We start from the raw sequence: 20,227 nt of genomic DNA, 5'->3' as shown, positions 1-20,227 counted from the left end.
CTGTCAATCTCAGTCCATGTGGTGTTATAAATCAAACAATAACATATGCGGATTATGCATTTTTTCTGCAAAGTTACCTACATTCATCACCCGATGAATCAACAAAGAAAGACATTTTATTGTTTATATCTATCGGTTTATTTAGTTTTGTTCAAAATAAATGTATAAGCTAGAATGAAGTTCTAAAATATCATGGTTAACCCCTTTGTTACTTTAAGGATGTATGCTATATCAGCGAAATTTGATATGGGTGAAAATACAGTATTTGAAAATTTAAAAATTTCATATTTACTTTATTTAGTAAAAATGCAGTTTTAGTAGAAAGCAATATGAAAAAATAAAACCCATGCTGGACTTGGCTGGACTTGAACACCTACAGTTCGGCAGTAGACGTGCTAACATACTGAGCTACTCGGCTAGGCGATGAACTTTGAAATGAATAGACAAGTATTGCTGACTTGACCTTGATGACGCCCCATATTTGGTAATGATTATGGAGATAGGTGGTACTAGAGAACAGGATCATACTAGTTTGCAATAATAAAAAAATTCATAGTATGATGAAAGCAATTTGAAAAGAAATATAAAAGAAAGGATTCAGTGAATGTAAATAAATCATTTGAAAACGCACTTTTATAGGCTAGCTATCGATAACTAAAATGTACATATATATATTGTACAATATTTCAAAGCAACGGTACTTATTTTACTGACTTTTTAGCATGCGCGTGCAGTATATGTGTCTGTCTATTTGTATTTCTCACCATCATATTATTTTTTCAAATAATTCTTAAAAGTATTTTAAAAATTATTATTAGTTTATTAGTTATGTCATATACATCGTCATTTAAATTTTTATTTTGTTTTTATTGTATTTCTGTAAAGCGCATTAGGATCATAATTTATCATATGCAGCGCTATATACAATTTTATTTATTATCATTACAAAGACATTTTATTTATTATCATTATAAAGACAAGAGAAACTGTACCTGGAAACTCGTTTATGTCCTTGCATGGTATAATAGTGTAAAGGACTTGGCGACAATATTGCCACAAGCCTGCGTAAATTGTACTGCCAACACTGGCCTCATAAACCCAGTATGGCGTTCCCATTCCGATCACATTTAGAAGAAGGGCACCCAGGTGTAGTGACCAAGCACTGATTAAAAGTTTTGGCTTTGATGCAACAGCAGGATCCATACTTTCTACAATAAAGAAATTATTAAAGTTAATGTCTAAGAAAATTGGACTGATGGTTCGAGAGCATATTTTTACTGAAGAATAATTTCCCCAAATTTATTTAGATCTTAAACAACGAACATATAATAATAGTTCGTAAACCTACCAGTTTTGAACGTTAAAGCTTAACTTGGTACACAGGACTCGTAGAGTTCACTATGCTTAGCACTGTAAAGCTTGGTAGCAACCACAACGCATATGCAATTTGTTGTTAGTACATAAATTACCTACTATATGCAAGAAGGTGTTGCACAGAAGCGGTAATATTCCCTAATCGGAGCATTTGAACATCAGTGACGTAGAACTTACTTTCATTCCTATTTAGACTCTTCTTACGTATCTGCCATTTAAATACCTGTGGGTTCCTCATTACTAAGGTGAAGCCTAAAATATTTCATTTGTCCGTACATAGTCTAAACATAATTTTTATTACCCACCTTTTTTGTGGACAGGCAGGTTGTGTTGTTTAGATCACAGATTAGTTGATTCTCATATAATTTTATGTGATGTTTGTTGTGGGTCATGTTTTTGGCCCCCATATATTTTTATGTTAGATTTTGGTGGGGGTCAGATTGCATAATACTTATCCAAAGACGTTTACCAATGTTTTCTAGTCTTTTCTGACCCCCATTATTTTGTCAACTTTCATTTTCGTCATTTTATTAATAAATGACATTTTTTCAATTCAACACTGTGTTACTGGTTCTGCCTGTCTTGCCAAAAAACAAGCCTAGTCTACTTGGCAAGGTAAAGCTGAGGCTAACGGAACATAAACATAATTTTTTGAAATCATGGAAATTGAATTGTTTTAATTTTTTCTGAGTAGTATACACAATGTATAGGGTTACGAGTATATCAAGTATTTAATATCCTATACTACTACAGTCTAAAAGTTCTTATATAATCGTATGTATTATTTTCTATAACCATCTGTACCTAACGTTGACCACAAAACAAAATGTGGGAAGTTTAATACGCATTAATAAAGTTCAACAGAATTCCAAGTACATGCACCTGAAAACATTGATTTACCATAGCAAGTTTTTACTGGAATACATATTGTCTTATCCATTCAAACTGTTTAACAGTTACATTTATTTACCTCGTTGGACATTTTTCTTTCAAAGATTTAAAACTTAAGAATTCTTGTTAACAGCCTTGACTTTTAAAACACAGGCATCAAATGCTGTATTCGGCGTGTTTGTTAACAAACATGCAAACAGTGTCTAGGCTGGAATTTTATTTCAGACTCGGCACATTACACGTCTGTTTCAATTAACGAAAAATTCTAGATGGAAAACGTAATATTAAAAAAATACTTGTGTCCGTGAGGGATTCGAACCCGTCATTGTAAAAGATGATTTCTTTACACATTAAATTCTACGACCTTATCCACTGAACCAAGTAGTAGAATTTAATTTGCAATGGAAAATTAACGAACAAGTGAAGTTGAAAATGTTATCATCAAAATCGTTTAAATTTTTTGAAATTTACAAAAAATGCCCTCGTGAAACAAAATTTCAAAGCGACAATTTTTTTAGTGGAAAACTTGAAGAACACGTTCATGCTAAATTCATTTTCTTTCACGGGGACATTTTTTCTGAAATTCGGGGATATCCCTCTATTTTAACACTAAAAATCACATAAATCGCTTATTACTTCATCTCAACACGAAATATTTTGGCTAATTCTTGTTAACACACGTCTTTTAAATTTATTTTCAAAAATCTTTGAATCAATACATAAGCTCCAATTGATTTTATCATATATTTGAATAACTTTATTTTATCGATATCTCACGCATCACCTTTAGGGAAATTAACACGAGACGTGCAACACATCTACAACCCCTATTTTCAGCACTCCTGGTGAGAGAGAGAGAGAGAGAGAGAGAGAGAGAGATTAATTAATACGGATCATAAAAGTTACCTTGTGTACTGAATTTTTCAACAAATAATTCAATGTTTGCCGAGGCTGAATTCCGTCATTATGAGGAAATCATGTGATACATAAATTTAAGACTGCGTTTTTGAAAATAGAAGGAAGAAAACACGCCTCGGCTTATCAGGACGTAGGCAGCATTTATCAGTCGCTTGTGTCCTGTCATGATACCTAACATAGTCTATTGAAATAAAAATAGGTGCATGTCTTAAAGAAGATAAAAACGAACCGAAGTGCATTTCATTTAAAGAAGGAAGCCGATTTTGTTATTTCCAAAGAAATCTAACAGACGTCATTAAATGTACCTTTTCCATGAAAATGATTATTTTGTCATTAAAAGCAAAAAGAAGAGATGAATTTCGTTGAAACAATTTAAGTTTTAATTTTTCTGCCATTACGCCAAACGGAAGAATAAAATTACAGTGTAACATGAAACTTAACAGTCTGACGTCCAGGTTATTGTCTTTGTAATGGCGCGTTATAGTCGTGAAGACAAAGAAAAATCATTTAGCAACCCAAATGAGTTGCTTATTCCACAACATTTCAAGGTAATTTTGTACAGTTAATATGGATAGTAACAAGTGAAAAATACTAACATCAGGTCTTGTACAATGAATTATGAAATGTATTATCATCGAAAATCGGGGCAGGATACTGAAAAATAAGCGGGTGTTACAGGGGTTTTCAACAGAGTCGTTCAAATATGACAGTTCGTGACTCCTATGGTCGTTATACTGATATTATTCCCTAATACAGTTTGTACTTGAGTGGAATTGAGTTTAAAATACTTCAATTCTTAAGTATGGTTCCACATAAAAATCAGGCAGAGGGTGATAAGTCGACTGTCAGGGATTGAGCTGATACTTATATATATAGTAACATTTTTCATAGGAACACATTCGTTGATATTATTTTTTTCATATGACGCATCTTCACAGGCCTGTGTTACTTAAAATAGAATACCCATTTTTTTTTTTTTTACCAAAATTGACTCATAAAAATGCTATATATTCTTAAAGGTTTTGTTAAATGAAAAGAGCATACATTTTCAAATAGCTTATATAAAATGAAGAAGAAGGCTACTGTTTACAAATTTCTGTTGTCACAGTGAGTATTTGTTATGTGTTATCATGGTAACCCTTGCTGTAGTTAACAAAAGGATTTTCTAACGGAAAAACATTCCAACTTTAAGACCATTTTTCTCGAAACAGCAAACACTTTCAAAAAAGTTTTATAATTAGACGGATAAAGAATATGATATTGAATAATTTTTAATCAATATTTTTTTTAAAGTGTTGACTGTACTCGGAAAAATATATATGAAGATTGTGAAAATGGCGGGAAAATAATATATTTTCATGTTTTTAAGTTTTCTTCTACTAGCAAACTATTCAACAAGTACACTTTCTGTCATGTTCTAGTAATTATCATATTTATTCATATCTAAAATGATCTTTATGTGTTTACGTACAATAATGATATGTCTATATATGTAAATGCGAGAAACGATGCATAGCATTTTGGGTCGGGATCGAAAGTCCGTTTATTATAAACTAATTCCTTTAAGATTTTCTCAGTTTATTGTAAACAACTTGTAGACCGGCCTTTATAGGATATTTTGCCCACAGGCAATTGCATCGCTTGGGGTCGAATTTACTATATAAAGAGTAAAGGTATAGAACTCTAAATATAGGGTACCCAAGTTAGCCGATGTAAAAACAATAAATTAATTGATATAAAATTCTACTTTGTGTTTTAATTTATTCATACATAATCAATCTACATTACTACCAAAGTTCATCCCGAAATTCCGTATACTTCCCATGATATGCAGAAATGAACTCGGAAAAATGCCTATTATTTTTTGGTCGACTTTTAGCTGGGCCCTGACACTATACGACTACACAGAGTGTTTGAGCATTGTAACAAGCTATCAAATAGAATGTGCAGCATAAAATATCATTTTTAAAATGAATTTCTTACCCCAATTCATAAAATGAAGTCCGTAATAGCTCGACGTGACTGTGATTTTGCCCTGAATGGCGAGTTTAACTTGCAAGTATTTTTGGCTGGATAGTCTGGAGTGGATGGGTAATTAAAATATTAAAGAAACAATGCATGGTTGACAATTGTTTTTCATTTTGAAATTCACCTATCAAGAACTCTTGTGAGGCTTTTCAACGACGTACGTTGTAGGTTGCTCGAATGACAAGAGATTGGCATTATAGTCCCGAGTATAAAGAGAATGAATGCCCATGCTCTTTTAAAACGTTTATCGTCAGAAAAACAAAACTGAAAATACATTCAACATGTTTAAGGGAATCCTTTATGATAAAACAAAGATATAATTTATCAACTTTTTTGTGTTACCCAAAATAATTAATTGAAGATATATTTTATTTGGAAGATCATTTTGAATTCATATTTGTTCTATATAATATTACATTTAAAACATTTATTACAAAGCATCTGGACATGTACGATTTTTAAAACTTTGGCTAACAATTCTATAAACATGATGTAAAACTTATACGGTACCAATTTTGATGCACCAGATGCGCATTTCGACAAATAATGTCTCTTCAGTGATGCTCAACCGAAATGTTTGAAATCCGAAATTACAATGAAGGTTTAGAGCTATTAGAGGGAAAAACAGTGTGCCAAAAAATGGAGTCAAATTCGTCTAAGGATAAGCGCTATGCGTGAGGGAGATAATCCCTAATTTTGAAATGAATTTCTAAATTCTATGACAGCAATTAAATATACATGCGTATTTTCAAACTAGTAACGAAGTACTTAGCTACTGGGCTGTAGAGACCCTCGGGGACTAAACAGTCCACCAGCAGAGGTCTCGACCCAGGTGTTATAATTTAAAACTTATACGGTACAAATTTTGATGCACTAGATGCGCATTTCGACAAATAATGTCTCTTCAGCGATGATCAACCGAAATGTTTGAAATCCAAAATAACAATAAAGGTTTAGAGCTATTATAGGGAAAACAGTGTGCCAAAAAAGTGGAGTCAAATTCGTCTAAGGATAAGCGCTATGCGTGAGGAAGATAATCCTTAATTTTGAAATGAATTTCTAAATTCTATAACAGCTATTAAATATACATCCGTATTTTCAAACTAGTAACGAAGTACTTAGCAACTGGGCTGTATATGGCTCAAATTTTAAAATACACTTTTTAGCACTTGATTTCCTTATGAATCCTTTGTAAGAGTGAAACAAAAACTTTCAGTAAAATTTACGTTTTTACAGTCGTATAATATAATATTATATGGTTGTTCAGAAAAAATAAAAATGAAAACAGAAACTACAGACATTTGCGTCATAAAAGGACACAACGCATGTTTCTAAACTTTTTCATTTTGTCAGCAAAATTAACTCTTTTTATGCCTAAAACTACTTTAAATGTGTTTTAAATGAAATATTTTGCGTAGTTTTCGAGTTTGAAAGCGATGAAATTCAAATCTTGCGATATGCATATTTTCTTTCGCTAGTTTACGCGCCATTATGTGTGACGTCATATGCGCCCTCGGGTTTGAAAACATCTATTAGCCATTTCATAAACAGATTAGATTTAATCGACAAAAAACCAATTATCACGTTAACGGCTTGTAAATAATAATGCATTAAGATGTTTTGTGCCGTGCTCGGGTGTACTAGTTGTCGGAAGAAAGGATTTAGACTGAGTATTTATCAAAATAAAATAATGTGATTACCACTTTAAATTTGAATATTTTTATTGATTTGTGTGTGTATTGTCTTTTCCTTTCTTTCCGAAATGCACGCGTGAAAATAGCTTGGCATAGGGCCTAGTTGTCAACGATTTAACGTATCACAATTTGTCTAATCCAAAAATAAATAATGATTGCCCAGTTTATTTTAGGAAAAACAGCGCCAATTGCAGATGTATAAAGGAATTACATCAACAAACAGTTTGTAGCCAGCGACCCATATAAACATTATTTACTCACAATATTGCCGATTTCACACACGCTTTACTCGCTATACTTGGGTATTTACATCGTTATATGTTTGCACTGATGGCGAACACATATAAAACTCGGACAATTTGTCAACATCGATTAAAATGTTGCCCATGGTAAATAAATTAGGTCCCTAAAAGTTGAGTTTTTAATAATATCTCGCAGTACTTTCACAATCCGAAGGGCGCCTGTGACGTCACTGTACCACGTGACTACCTACCTAATTAACTTGACTTTTTGAAATCGAGCCTTAGATTTAAGTCTGTATTGTGATTAATTATCACAAAATTTCGGCGAACGAACTATTAGAATTAATTACTACAAGCATAAAGAAGACGAAATGCATGTAATGTTGTATACTTTGAAAACATGAGATGTGTCGTTTAATATTGTAAAAGTTACTAGACAGTTTGTATTGACTTTAAATAATTTTATGAAAATAATGTAGAAATGGGATTGTTTTAAAATTGACTTATGAAGTTTAAAAAATGTAAGTTGACTCATTTATCATGTTTATGGCACACTATTTTACCAAGTCTGATTACAGGTTGCTTTCAGATGACAAAGCAACCCTGTTTTACATAATCCATGTAGATATTAGTGTCTGAAAAGTGAATTGAAAATTAATTCTTAATTATTTCATCAATACATTCCATTATCTATAAGATTTTCTAAAGGTTACAACTTGTAAGTTTAGATCCTTTATAAACCGTATAATATATATATAACCGTACTGATAAATGTACACGGAAGAGTTCTTTGAATTTTATTCCAAAATCATACTTTTTTAAAAGTGTAACCCCAAACAAGGCATAAACATGATGAAGAAACACATGAGCAAAGACATATGTTTGTTACGAACATTTTTACAAAGCAGAGGCAGAACCAGAAAAAAAATTAAGGGTGGGAATGGAGGGGTTGTGACTCATATCTGTACCTTCTCCATCCAGAAAGGGGTGGGTGAAGAGCCCAAAATTGCATAAAATAGACCATTTGAGCTATTCTATGATGCATCACATTATACTTGTATTTTTGCATGTCAACACACCTTCATTACACAGTCCAACCCATTGGTGTTTAATTTTTTCATACGTTGTTTCCCTTTCTAATTTAAGTACATTAGGAATTTCAGTTGAAAAGATTTGAATAAACATGATATAGAATGCTTTCATGTTTATTTGACAATTTGTTGTTTATTTCTTCATAAAGTTTTGATATTTTGTTTGGATTTAATTTTTTAGACTGTCTTGATGTTCAGCATTAAATTCATGGATTCCTTTGCTTTCCTTTTGTAACATCGTCTTGTACTTTCACTTGGTTTGATCGATTTTCCTCCTGTCACCACTTTAAGTATGTCCTTGGCGTTTTGCTGAGACCTATAAAAGAATAAGATAGACACTGATTTTTAGGACACAAAAATCACTTGTCTTTCTCTCCTCAATATATATATTTCTTTAGTTTTTGAGAAAGTTTGAATATTTTATATTATAAAACTTTCAATTAAAGTAAATACCTCTGATTCTAGTAATCATATTACACATTGATATTTAATTTCTACATGCAGTTAGAAAGAATAAAAATACTAAAACAGCATATAAAACTTTTGAAATCAAAAAATGTTTTAAGAAACTTGTATATGGCATTGAGAAGATGTTCCAAATATTCTAAATCAGTGGCAAGTAGGGTCAGGTACTAGTCAGGGTAACAACTGTATCAGGTTTTGAGTCTGGTTTCTGAGTGACCAATATTTTCCTATAATGGGGGTGGGGTGGGGGGGTGACTTTGACCTCATTATCAGAAGGGGTCATATAGTGCTTGTATATCAGGATTATTATATAATACTACTCTACCAAGTTTGAGGTTTATAAAACATTTACACTGTAGATTCATTGGTACATATGTGCTACATATATTTACAGTTATGTATTTACCACAGAGGTTTCCAATGCATGTAGTGATGGTAATGACACTCCATGATGCTGGTATGAAAACGTTAAAAAAATATACATTAGCTAAATGACTTGATCTTTGTGATATTTATATATTATTACTAGGAATATACATTCAAGAACCCATGCATTGATCAGTCCCCATGACAATGTCAAATTGAAGCAGACTTTAAATAGTAATATAATTGAAGTCAGCATTTCGCAAATTCCATGGTCGTTATAACGATCTAGTTCGTCAATACAACCTCGCATTGGGTCAAATGCTGTCTGACGTGTTTCATACCGTTGTTAAGCCGTTCTTGGCACACTGATTTTGATTGCGGGTAACTCCGTTTACCTGATCAGGATATAGGGCTCATGGCGGGTGTGACCGGTCAACAGGGAATGATTACTCCTCCTAGGCACCTGATCCCACCTCTGGTGTGTCCAGGGGTACGTGTTTGCCCAACTATCTATTTTGTATTGCTTATAGGAGTTATGAGATTGATCACTATTCGTTATTTTCACCTTGTATAATAGATATCTAATAAAACATGTCAAGAAGACTCAAGTGGGCACTTGGTCTTATGGCTTGATATGAAGATTTATAATTAACATTATGAATTGTTTGACAGTAAAATGGAATTCTTTAAAAACTACAGGCCCTAAATATTTTCTTTAATATGTATAATAGCATGTAAAATGAATTCTTATTTGTCAAGAGATGGATTTATATATATATATATATATATATATATATATATATATATATATATATATGTGTGTGTGTGTGCACAAACTGGCCTTGGTATAATTAATAGGTAGAAAAAATATATCCAATGATGACTAAGTACACATGATGTGGATCATGTGTACTTAGTCATCGTTGGATATATTTTATACACACACACACACACACACATATATATATATATATATATATATATACATTTGTATATATATATATATATATATATATATATATATATATATATATAATACCTTGAAGGAAAAGAATGATGTGTATATAAAAGGTGAAGATAACGAACAGTGATCAATCTCATAACTCCTACATGCAATACAAAATAGATAGTTAGGCAAACACGGACCCCTGGACACACCAGAGGTGGGATCAGGTGACTAGGAGGAGTAAACATCCCTCGTCGACCGGTTACAGCCGCCCTGAGCACTATATCCTAATCAGATAAACGTAGTTATCCGTAGTCAAATAAATTGAAGACCCCCTCCAGTGTTATTGAGATTTGAACCTGGTGCCTCCAGCATGCTAATTTGATTCCCTAACCACTACGCTTTCAGTGATTTGCATATGAAAAAGTTTATATTATATACTAAACATTACATCTCACAAAATCATATCATGTCTAACATTTTTATATGCAAATTCGACTGAAATCTACATGTAGTACATAAAATTACACTCTTTTGAGAGGATACATACATGTACTCCTACTGATCCTCAGTTAGGCATAATCTACACTTCTATCTGAGACAGGAAGTGTTTGTCTGGAGAATAGGTAGATGTCTGCTATGATTGCAGACCATTACAAACGAAAAATGCCGTCAATTAGGCCTAAAAGATATCATAGCGTAACTGTTAAAAGTATTAGACTTTTTGAAACAAGGGAGGGAGTGTTATCTGTACACAGTCGTCTCATACAATGCTACATTGTATAATACAACATTTGTTATGAATTTTATGCTAGTAATAATAAATATTGCGAATTTTGACTTATCAAATATGTAAATCACAGCATTTGAAATTACCAGAATGCGCGGACTTGGTGACATGCCATAAGATATGTTGCTCGGTCTTCGTTGTCGGCTAATCCACACACGGTCTGTATGCCTCCGTCTATCTTCAGTGACGCCATATGTATCAATGTATTTCTGACACGCTCCGAAAGCAAATATATTCGTTTTCTTTAGATAAGGCTTGAAGGTAGATCACACTCTGTCGGAATAATGTCCTACACTGCATTAAGTATTGAATCCGCCATATTCCGCGCACTTAACGTGGTTGACAACACAGCGGCCCTAGCGATCATCGAGGTTAAATTCAAGAACGATAACCGAAATTGCATTAAAATCAAAACATTCAGAGAGGTTTTACAATGTTATATTGAAACTTTCAAACCAAATATTTATTTCAGAGCATGCCTTTTTCATTTGTTTAATGTTATATTTTCATATCCGCTTTGCTGTTTTTAGATTTTAAAAGGATTACAAGTAGTGGTTTGTATAGATTTGTACTACGCGTGAATTCTCCATGTTCATAATTATCTGTTCATAATTTTTGAACAAGGCGAAATAAATCAAACCTACTTTGTGTATTTGCTAAACAAATTACGGTGAGTTAGTATGCTAAGTTTGGGTTCATATCGTGAACATGGACTTATCACGAAAATGCGATTTTCCTTGATGTTTACGTGGAACCATACTTAAGTCGTTCTTTAAATACTGATTTTGACTGCGAGTTACTTTGTCTGATCAAAATAGACACATCACGGCATGTGTGACTGCTTACTCTTCCTAGATACATGATCCCCTCATTATGTTTATTTATATTTCTTAAATAACGTCTTTGCCTCACGATAAAAAGATGAGGTGTTTCTAAATAAATACAAATCTGCCATGTTACGGAAAAGTCCAGGAACTCATTTAAATAGAACTAGAATGTCTGACCACAAAGCGATTAAATTTGATATTAATATACATGATAACAAGAGAGGAACAGGTTACTGGAAATTAAATACTTCCTACTTAAAAAGTAGCGAATATAAAAACCAAATTGAATTGTAAATATACAAAATATAAAAAAAACTCACAAGGGACAAACACACAAAAATGGGAAGATTTAAAACATAAAATTACCAACTGAAATTTATCAATGCTTTTGGGATCAGTTATCGGAACTTTTTTTGGAATGCTTAAAGATTTTTTTTTATCAAATGAAATGTCTTTCTCCCAACGACTTGCTGTCATATCATTAATTCACAAAAAAGGAGAGAAATTCCTATTAAAAAATTACAGACCCATTAGCCTTACAAATACAGACTACCAGATAATGCATTCATATTTGCTCGTCGTTTACAAAAAGTTATCGATGATTATATAAGTAATGAACAGACAGCATATATAAAAGATTTATAGGGAGCAACGCACGATTAATATTAGATATTTTTGATTACTGGAAAAACAATAATCAAGAGGGCTTACTATTATTTCTCAACTTTGAGAAAGCATTCGATTCAGTTGAGTGGAATTTTCTGTTCAAACTCTAGTAACATTTAATTTTGGAATTAATTTTATAAAATGGATAAAAATACTATATAAAAATCCTACCTTCCGTTTAAAAAATAATGGCTGGATCTTTAGAACATGCCAGATGCACAGGGGAATTAGGCACGGCTGTCCAAATTCGGCGATTTATACCTCTGTGTTGCAGAAATTCTATTAAATAAAATAAAATCTAATAATTCGATTCACGGTTTCAAAAATAAAAACTTAGCAAATGAAATTAAAAATATTCAACATGTAGACGACATGACACTGGCTTTAAGTGATACCGATTCTCTAAAACATGCAATAAACACCACTAAAAGTTTCTGTGAATTAGCAAGGTCAAAAATAAATTTCACAAAAACAGAATGTATTTTACTCGGAAACCTGAGAAACCAGCTTGAAACAGTAGAGGGAATAAAGGTAACTAAGAAAGCCGTAAAATGTTTAGGTATTTATGTAGGTCAAGATAAGATTGAATGTTACAACAAGAGGCCCGTGGGCCTAGAATCGCTCTTCTGATACATTTTAGAACAGGCAAAAATTCTCACTAACCAATATTCATCTATTTTTGTATTGCTTATAGGAGTTATGAGATTGATCACTGTTCGTTATCTTCACCTTGCATCAATTAACAACGTTTGATGATGTTAAGTCAAATAGTACCTGAAAATTTAAATGTAACAGTCCAAAAGTAGGTCACTGTGACCTACTTTTGGTCGACACACTGAAGAATCATCAACTGACAAGTCAAATAGTATTCAAATATAGCCGTCAAATTCCAAAAGAAGGCCACAGTGACCTACTTTTTGGTCGACACACTCCAAAGACTCAAGATGCATCAACTGACAAAGTTTGATAATTGAAGTCAAATAGTATCTGAAATATTCAGATTTAAACGTCAAATTCCAAAAGTAGGTCACAGTGACTTACTTTTTGGTCGACACACTCTGAAGACTAAAGACACACCAACTGACAAAGTTTGATGATTGTAAGTCAAATAGTATCTGAAATATTCAAATATTGCCGTCAAATTCCAAAAGTAGGTCACAGTGACCTACTTTTTAGTCAACAAACTATGAAGATTCAAGATGCATCAACTGACAATGTTTGATGATCTTAGCTTTCATAGTGTCCAAAATATGCATCTAAAATTGAAAATGTGAAATTTGAATGTCTGCAAAATTAAAAAAATAGGTCACTGTGTCCTACTTCTTTTTATAAATATGTTTTGAGGTCTCTAGACGCATCAACTTACAAGGTTTGATGATTCTAAAACTCTTGGTATCTAAAATAACAACCTAAAATATATTCATAAATGATTAGCCATAAAATTCAGAAAGTAGGTCATGGTGACATACTTTTTACATGACGCACTTCAAGGTCCCATGATCCATCAACTGACAACTTTTGATGATCATAGGCTCAAAAGTGTCCAAGATATGCATGAAAATTCATTTGATAATAATTACCTCCGAAATTCAAAAAGTAGGACACCATGACCTATTTTTGAGACAACATGATATTAGGTCCTAAGATGCATCAACTGACAAAATTTGATGATCCTAGTCCTTATACTAAGCAAAATATCAAAGTTTTAACAAAACAAAATTCAAGGTCAACTTTGAAGTGACCTTGAGACCACACCCTTTGCCCCAGGATGATGCCTAGAACAATTTTTTATTTACAACCTATCCTTATCCATAAGTTTGGTGATAATTTGCCTAGTGGTTCTTGAGAAGAAGATTTTTTAGCAACCACTACTTTTGTTTGCATTTTCCTAATTATATCCCCTTGTTAAATGGTCACAACCCTAGTTTTGGTACAAATGAAAGCCCTTGGGCCAAGAATACCCTGTGACAAATTTGACAAAACCTGGCCAAGGGGTTCTTGAGATATAGCCCTTTTTCCAAAAAGTTGACGCACACCGCACGCCAGACATACATAATGTATGGCCATATGATTAGCTCTTTGAGCCTTCGGCTCAGAAGAGCTAATAAAAACTGGATTTGAATATATCACGAAATTGAAATGTTATTTGAATCATGGAAAAGAAGAAAACTATCATTATTTGGAAAATGTACAATCATTAACTCATTGGCTTTATCAAAATTGACTTATGTTGCAAGCATTTTAGAATTACCCGATCCTAAGTTTATAAAATACATCAATAGGTTGCATTGATATAATATATTTTTTATGGAATCAAAAAGATAGAATCAAAAGGAACATCAACACATTGATATGGGATATTAAAGATGGGGGGATTGGTGTAGTCGATATAGAGTCTAAACTCAAAGCCATAAAAGCCATGTGGATTCCAAGCCTTATTACAAGTAATCATATTAAAAAATATGCAGAAAGTTTCTGCAAAACTTTAAATATTGATATTAATTATCTAGCTAAGACCTCTGAAACATCAACCAACAATTATGGCATTCTTAAAAATTGTCCAATGTTTTATAAACAGGTGTTTTCTTGCTTCAACCTTTGTCAAGGCAACACAAACCAAACTCCACTGAAAAATTCCTTCTACAACCAACATGGTCAAATGCGAATTTTCTCTTCAAAGGTAAATCAATATGTTTTGATGATTGGATAAAAAGTGGAATTTTATATGTTAAAGATATTTTTAATGAGGATGGGTTATTAAAATCAGGTGAACAAATTTATGATTGTCTTACTAAAAAACGAACTGGTTATACGAGTAGAAGATGATACGACATATTTTTTTTTTTTTTTTTTTTTAAATTGAACTCGGATATGATTTTTTTGGTAAAATTCCCTATATCAAAACCAAACATATAGCTAACAATTTATGTTCACAACATAAAACTAAAATTGTCTACTCTACTTAAACATAAATTCCAAAAACCCTCGCTAACAAAGTTAAGTAGAGAGTTCCAAATAACAGATAAAAGGGAATGGGAATCAATATTTTTATTGAAAGTTAAATATATTGAAGATAAATCCTTAGCAGAGTTTAATTATAAACTAATACACAACTTATTGAGTAATAATCTCCTTATCAGCAAATGGAACAACATTGTAACAAATAAGTGTAAACTGTGTAGAAATGAAATCGAAAACACAAAACACCGTATTTTTTATTGTATTAATGTACAACATATGGACCATGGGCACATAATATGTTTATTGACCAAAGGAGCCCTGTGGCTCATAGGTACACTGTGTACAATACAGGCAAATGACAGAGGATTCAGAATTATTACAATATGTAAATATATTATCAGACAAATAAATTTAGAAACAAATATATCTAAGCAACGACAAAAGAAACCTCATGAATGACAGTTAACAGATAGTGCTTCTCTTTGTTTTGTAGCTTTCACTAAATACTGACAAAGCTTATCAATAGTTTTATAGCTTTCACTAAATACTGACAAAGCTTATCAATAGTTTTATAGCTTTCACTAAATACTGACAAAGCTTATCAATAGTTTTAAAGTTATATACACTAAACAGTTCTACGAGTTTGAAAAAGGAAGGTTTTTTTGTAGTAATAAGGTTTGATATATATGGAAGATCGCAAGTACCTGTATAAATTTCACAATTACTTGGAAACATATTGCTGTTGGGTTTTATTTAGATAATACTGAATTTTTTAAAGATATATAACGTTTTTCTTTCTTTCATTGCATTTAAAATTTATAAATGTAAGATATATTATCAATACAGGTTGAAGAGAGAAGTGATTTGTAATTCGTTCCATCAAGGAATACTTGAGATCGCACTGTCAAGTTCTCTGGTTTTTATATAAAACCAAAGAACAGAATTTTTTTCAAACTTTTGTATTCAATCTATAGTTATACTATGAAATTATTCATATCAAAATTTTTTTAACATATAAAATTTAAACATTGTTATGTATACATGCATCTGTATGTATGCATGTGTATATCTGTGTATTATATGTACTTGTGTCATGTCTAAAGCCACTATTCAGAGGGTCCTGTCCTCTAACAGAGCTGCCCAATGAGTCGGGTGTGAACTGTCGTGATATGTGTGTATTCTTTTTGGCAGCGTGGCTTTTTTTTAAAAAAACAACAACTTATCTTTATATTTATTATATACACACTGTGCCAAATATGTTTCATACGCAGGATTATTCCGTCACTTGAAATTATGTTGATGTAAATTAATAACTACAATTCTTTTTTATCTATTTTGATTTCATGGTAAAATAATAACCATATCTTACACACATTGTATCTTATACATGCATTTCATTTGTTTTGTATATTTGAATATGTTTTGTCTTGTTTCATGAATAAAAATCTTGAAACTTCAAAACAAAAAAGATATCTAGAACACTTTAGCTCAATAACGAGCATTGCGACCCTAGTTTTTCTTTTTTAATTTCCTAAAATGGACATTACTACAAATCTCGGGTGCGAACCTTTTTAAAAAAGTAATTCATGCTTAGCTGGCGAAAATTTATTTTTCTAAGAAAAAGAAAGAGGAAAAGCCACCTAGGTGAAGCGTGTAAAATAAAATGTCATCAATACCAATCTTTGTGTCGAAACATTGTACAATAATTAGACATTCCTTGGGGTGACCGGACAAAAAAGCTAGTCATTTAAGAATTAAATCTTATGGATGCTTCATTAAGTACTATTGTTGTACATTTAGTTATATAAGTAACAGAAATTGGCATTCCAGTCTCTATATCTGAATACACATATAATATCAAGACATAGAGCTCATAGCGGGTGTGCCCGCTCAACAGGGGATGGATATCCGCTAGGCACTCGTCCTGGTAAGTTCAGTGGTCCATGTTTGTCCAACTCTTTATTAGTCTCCTATCGACGATATGACAATATCACAGTTTTCCGAAAGGACTGTGTTAAAATATTTTTAATACCGATCTTTAAAAAAAAACTTACCTTATGTACTGAATTTTTCAACAAATAATTCAAGATTTCGCGAGGTTGAATTCCGTCATCATGCGGAAATCATGTGATACATAAATTTAAGACTGTGTTTTTGAAATAGAAGGAAGAAAACACGACTCGGCTTATCAGGACGCAGGCAGCATTTATCAGTCGCTTGTGTCCTGTCATGATACCTAACATAGTCTATTATAATAAAAATAGAAGCATGTCTTAGAGAAGATAAAAACGAACCGAGGAGTTAATCATTTAAAGAAGGAAGCCAATTTTGTTATTTCCAAAGAAATCTAATAGACGTCCGCAAATGCATATTTCTATAGAAAATGGTTATTTTGACATTACAAGGAAAAAGTTGAGTTGAATTTTGTTGAAACAATTAATTTTTTTTAATTCTTCTGCCAATGCGTTAAACGGAGGAATAAAATTACAATGTAACATGAAACTTAACAGTCTGACGTCCAGGTTATCAGATTTGTAATGGTACGTTATAGTCGTAAAGACAACGAAAATCCTTTAACAACCCCAATAGTTACTTATTCCACAACGCCGAACATAGTCCTAAATTATTGAGCCCTTTACCGGCATTGTTGACGTCTCCTTTATAGTGAAACAACCATTAATCACTCTACACGCGGTAGCTCAGTGGTAGAGCGTTTGCTTCGTAACGGGGAAGTCGTGACTTCGAATCCCGCTCGTGCCATGGCCGCGTCAAACTAAAGACGTTAACCTAGATATATTAATAATTCTTTATTTCGAAAGACATACATCTTATAGTATTATAACAATTAGTAGTAATTACTCCTTCAGCAAACGCTTGGTAGAAGATTGAATCACGGGCTGTCAAATATGACCTTAACAATGGAGGTCCCGTATTGCGGCAGTTTGTATATGTGCAAATATTTTAATTACTATGTGTATTGGTTGAGTAGAATTAACACGAATTAATATTATTTAAGAAACAAAGTATCATTTTAAAATATCTATCGGGATATGAATACGTGTTGGTCACGCGATCAAATCAATAAAGCCCGTACTCATATTTCGATAGATATTTTCAAATCATACGTTATTACTTATAAGTAAGTAGCGTATATTTGCTGTGAAATTTTAATGGATAGGTCTGAAATCCTCCACACTAGTCTGAATTGCGTCGCTGCCATAGGTAAGACACCACCCAGTGACCGGTATACGTCCTAGTAAAAATAAACAGGTGAAATCGAGAACACGATGACGTATACAGTATCTGTTATTTTTATAACATGAAAGGTGAAGATAACGAACAGTGACCAATCTCATAACTCCTATAGGCAATACAAAATAGATAGTTGGGCAAACAAGGACCCCTGGACACACCAGAGGTGGGATCAGGTGCCTAGGAGGAGTAAGCATCCCCTATTGACCGGTTACACCCACCGTAGGTCCTATATCATGATCAGGTCAACGGAGTTATCCGCAGTCAAAATCAGTGTACCAAGAACGGCTTAAAGACCCAACTTTAAGTTAACACCCCCAAATTGTTAACCGTCTGTCAATCAAACATTTAACAATAGATCTCAGGTAGAGTGACATCTGCAGCTAGAGCTACCCCAGAGAGGTGTTTTGATAACAATAACAACCCTTACCTACAGACATTCTTTGGATCTTGAGGAAGCCCTGTATTCTAGAGTTTTGATAGCATTGACCTGTCCACAACTACTATTTTCTGTAATTCCATTGTTGTTGGAAAGACCCCTGAACAACGCAATTTTAAGATAATTGTAATTTCCCCTCTATATACATGTATTGTGAATTAAACAATCATAAATCAAACAATAATTTGCCCATTAATTTCTAAAACTTGTAACTTATTGAAATAATTTATATTATCAATTTATGAAAGTTCTATATTTATAAAAGAAATTATTCATTGAGTCAATGACTAAGAGTAAAAGAGAGAAAGAGGGGGTGTAGAATCTGTGTCATCTAGCCATAGGGATACAACCATTATACAAACACCATGACCACAGTTCTAAACACTGCAGACGTCCCTGAGACCCTTCCTGTGTACATCAAAAGTATACACAGCACTCTGATCTCTTAGCCAGGTAAATAACAATGACCATAGACGAGCTCCGCCCATATCCATTGATCCGTAAAGAAACCGTACGATGTTTTTGGGGGTCTTTAACAATATGTATGAAACACGTCAGACAGCATTTGACCCAATGATAGGTTGTATTGACGAACTAGATCGTTATAACGACCATAGAATTTGCGAAATGCTGACTTCAATCGATACTGTTGAAATCCCTGTACCATCAACTTGTTTGTCAGTAGCTTACCTCGATTTAAAAACTGACTATGCGCAGAACAAGCTCTTGCATATCGAATCAGTTGAGATATATAAACACCATACGCAGGTGATGATGGAATATTGCTACATGAATATGGGAAGTTGACGATGGAGAAGCTGAAATCATCCTGTTTGTCATATAGTTGAGTTGTCAGTTTGCCGTTAATGTCTACTTTCAATAATAATAAGTTAATAGACAAAACGTTGTTGATATCTCTAAATGTCGAATTAAAGGCCACAGCAAGACATTTTTCCTTCTCGCGTAGAAGTTTTTAAATAAATTCTGCTGGTAATTTGGCATGCATTATTCTATGCAAGGAGACCGGCAAATTACGCATACCGCATCTAGTTTCTGATGCATTTGAAGCGAGTCAGAGTTAGACCCTTTCTATATTTATGGTATCACAGAGTTCGGGCCCAAAGGGTCTTAGTTCCTGTGTGGACTACACCGAAGATATAAATCGGATACAACGAGTGAGAAGCATTTATAAGATATAATTGAATATGCACCAGATTACCCTTTATCGATATGGACGGGTACCAGTATTAGTATGGATATATATATAATTATAGGGA

General features: G+C 32.8%; 1 protein-coding gene across 4 annotated transcripts in view; it reads right to left on the bottom strand.

Moving 5' to 3' along the window:
* The window catches only part of LOC125646415 (uncharacterized), a 35,117-nt gene that overhangs the window by 4,036 nt on the left and 10,854 nt on the right, over positions 1–20,227 (bottom strand). The window contains exons 1-3 of one of the 4 annotated variants that reach the window (XM_048872670.2): positions 17,314–17,388; positions 12,470–12,577; positions 993–1,208 (exon numbers count right to left, since the gene is read on the bottom strand). In XM_048872670.2, the coding sequence (XP_048728627.1) occupies positions 993–1,203 (211 nt within the window). In that variant the 5' untranslated portion in view covers positions 1,204–1,208; positions 12,470–12,577; positions 17,314–17,388. Of the gene's footprint in view, positions 1–992; positions 1,209–3,171; positions 3,279–12,469; positions 12,578–17,313; positions 17,389–20,227 lie in introns of those variants that run through there. The other 3 variants (XM_048872672.2, XM_048872671.2, XM_048872673.2) reach the window with 3 other exon arrangements.

Source organism: Ostrea edulis, chromosome 6, assembly GCF_947568905.1.
Source record: "Ostrea edulis chromosome 6, xbOstEdul1.1, whole genome shotgun sequence".
Lineage (NCBI taxonomy): Eukaryota > Metazoa > Mollusca > Bivalvia > Ostreida > Ostreidae > Ostrea > Ostrea edulis.
This window is presented reverse-complemented; position numbering and strand designations above follow the sequence as displayed.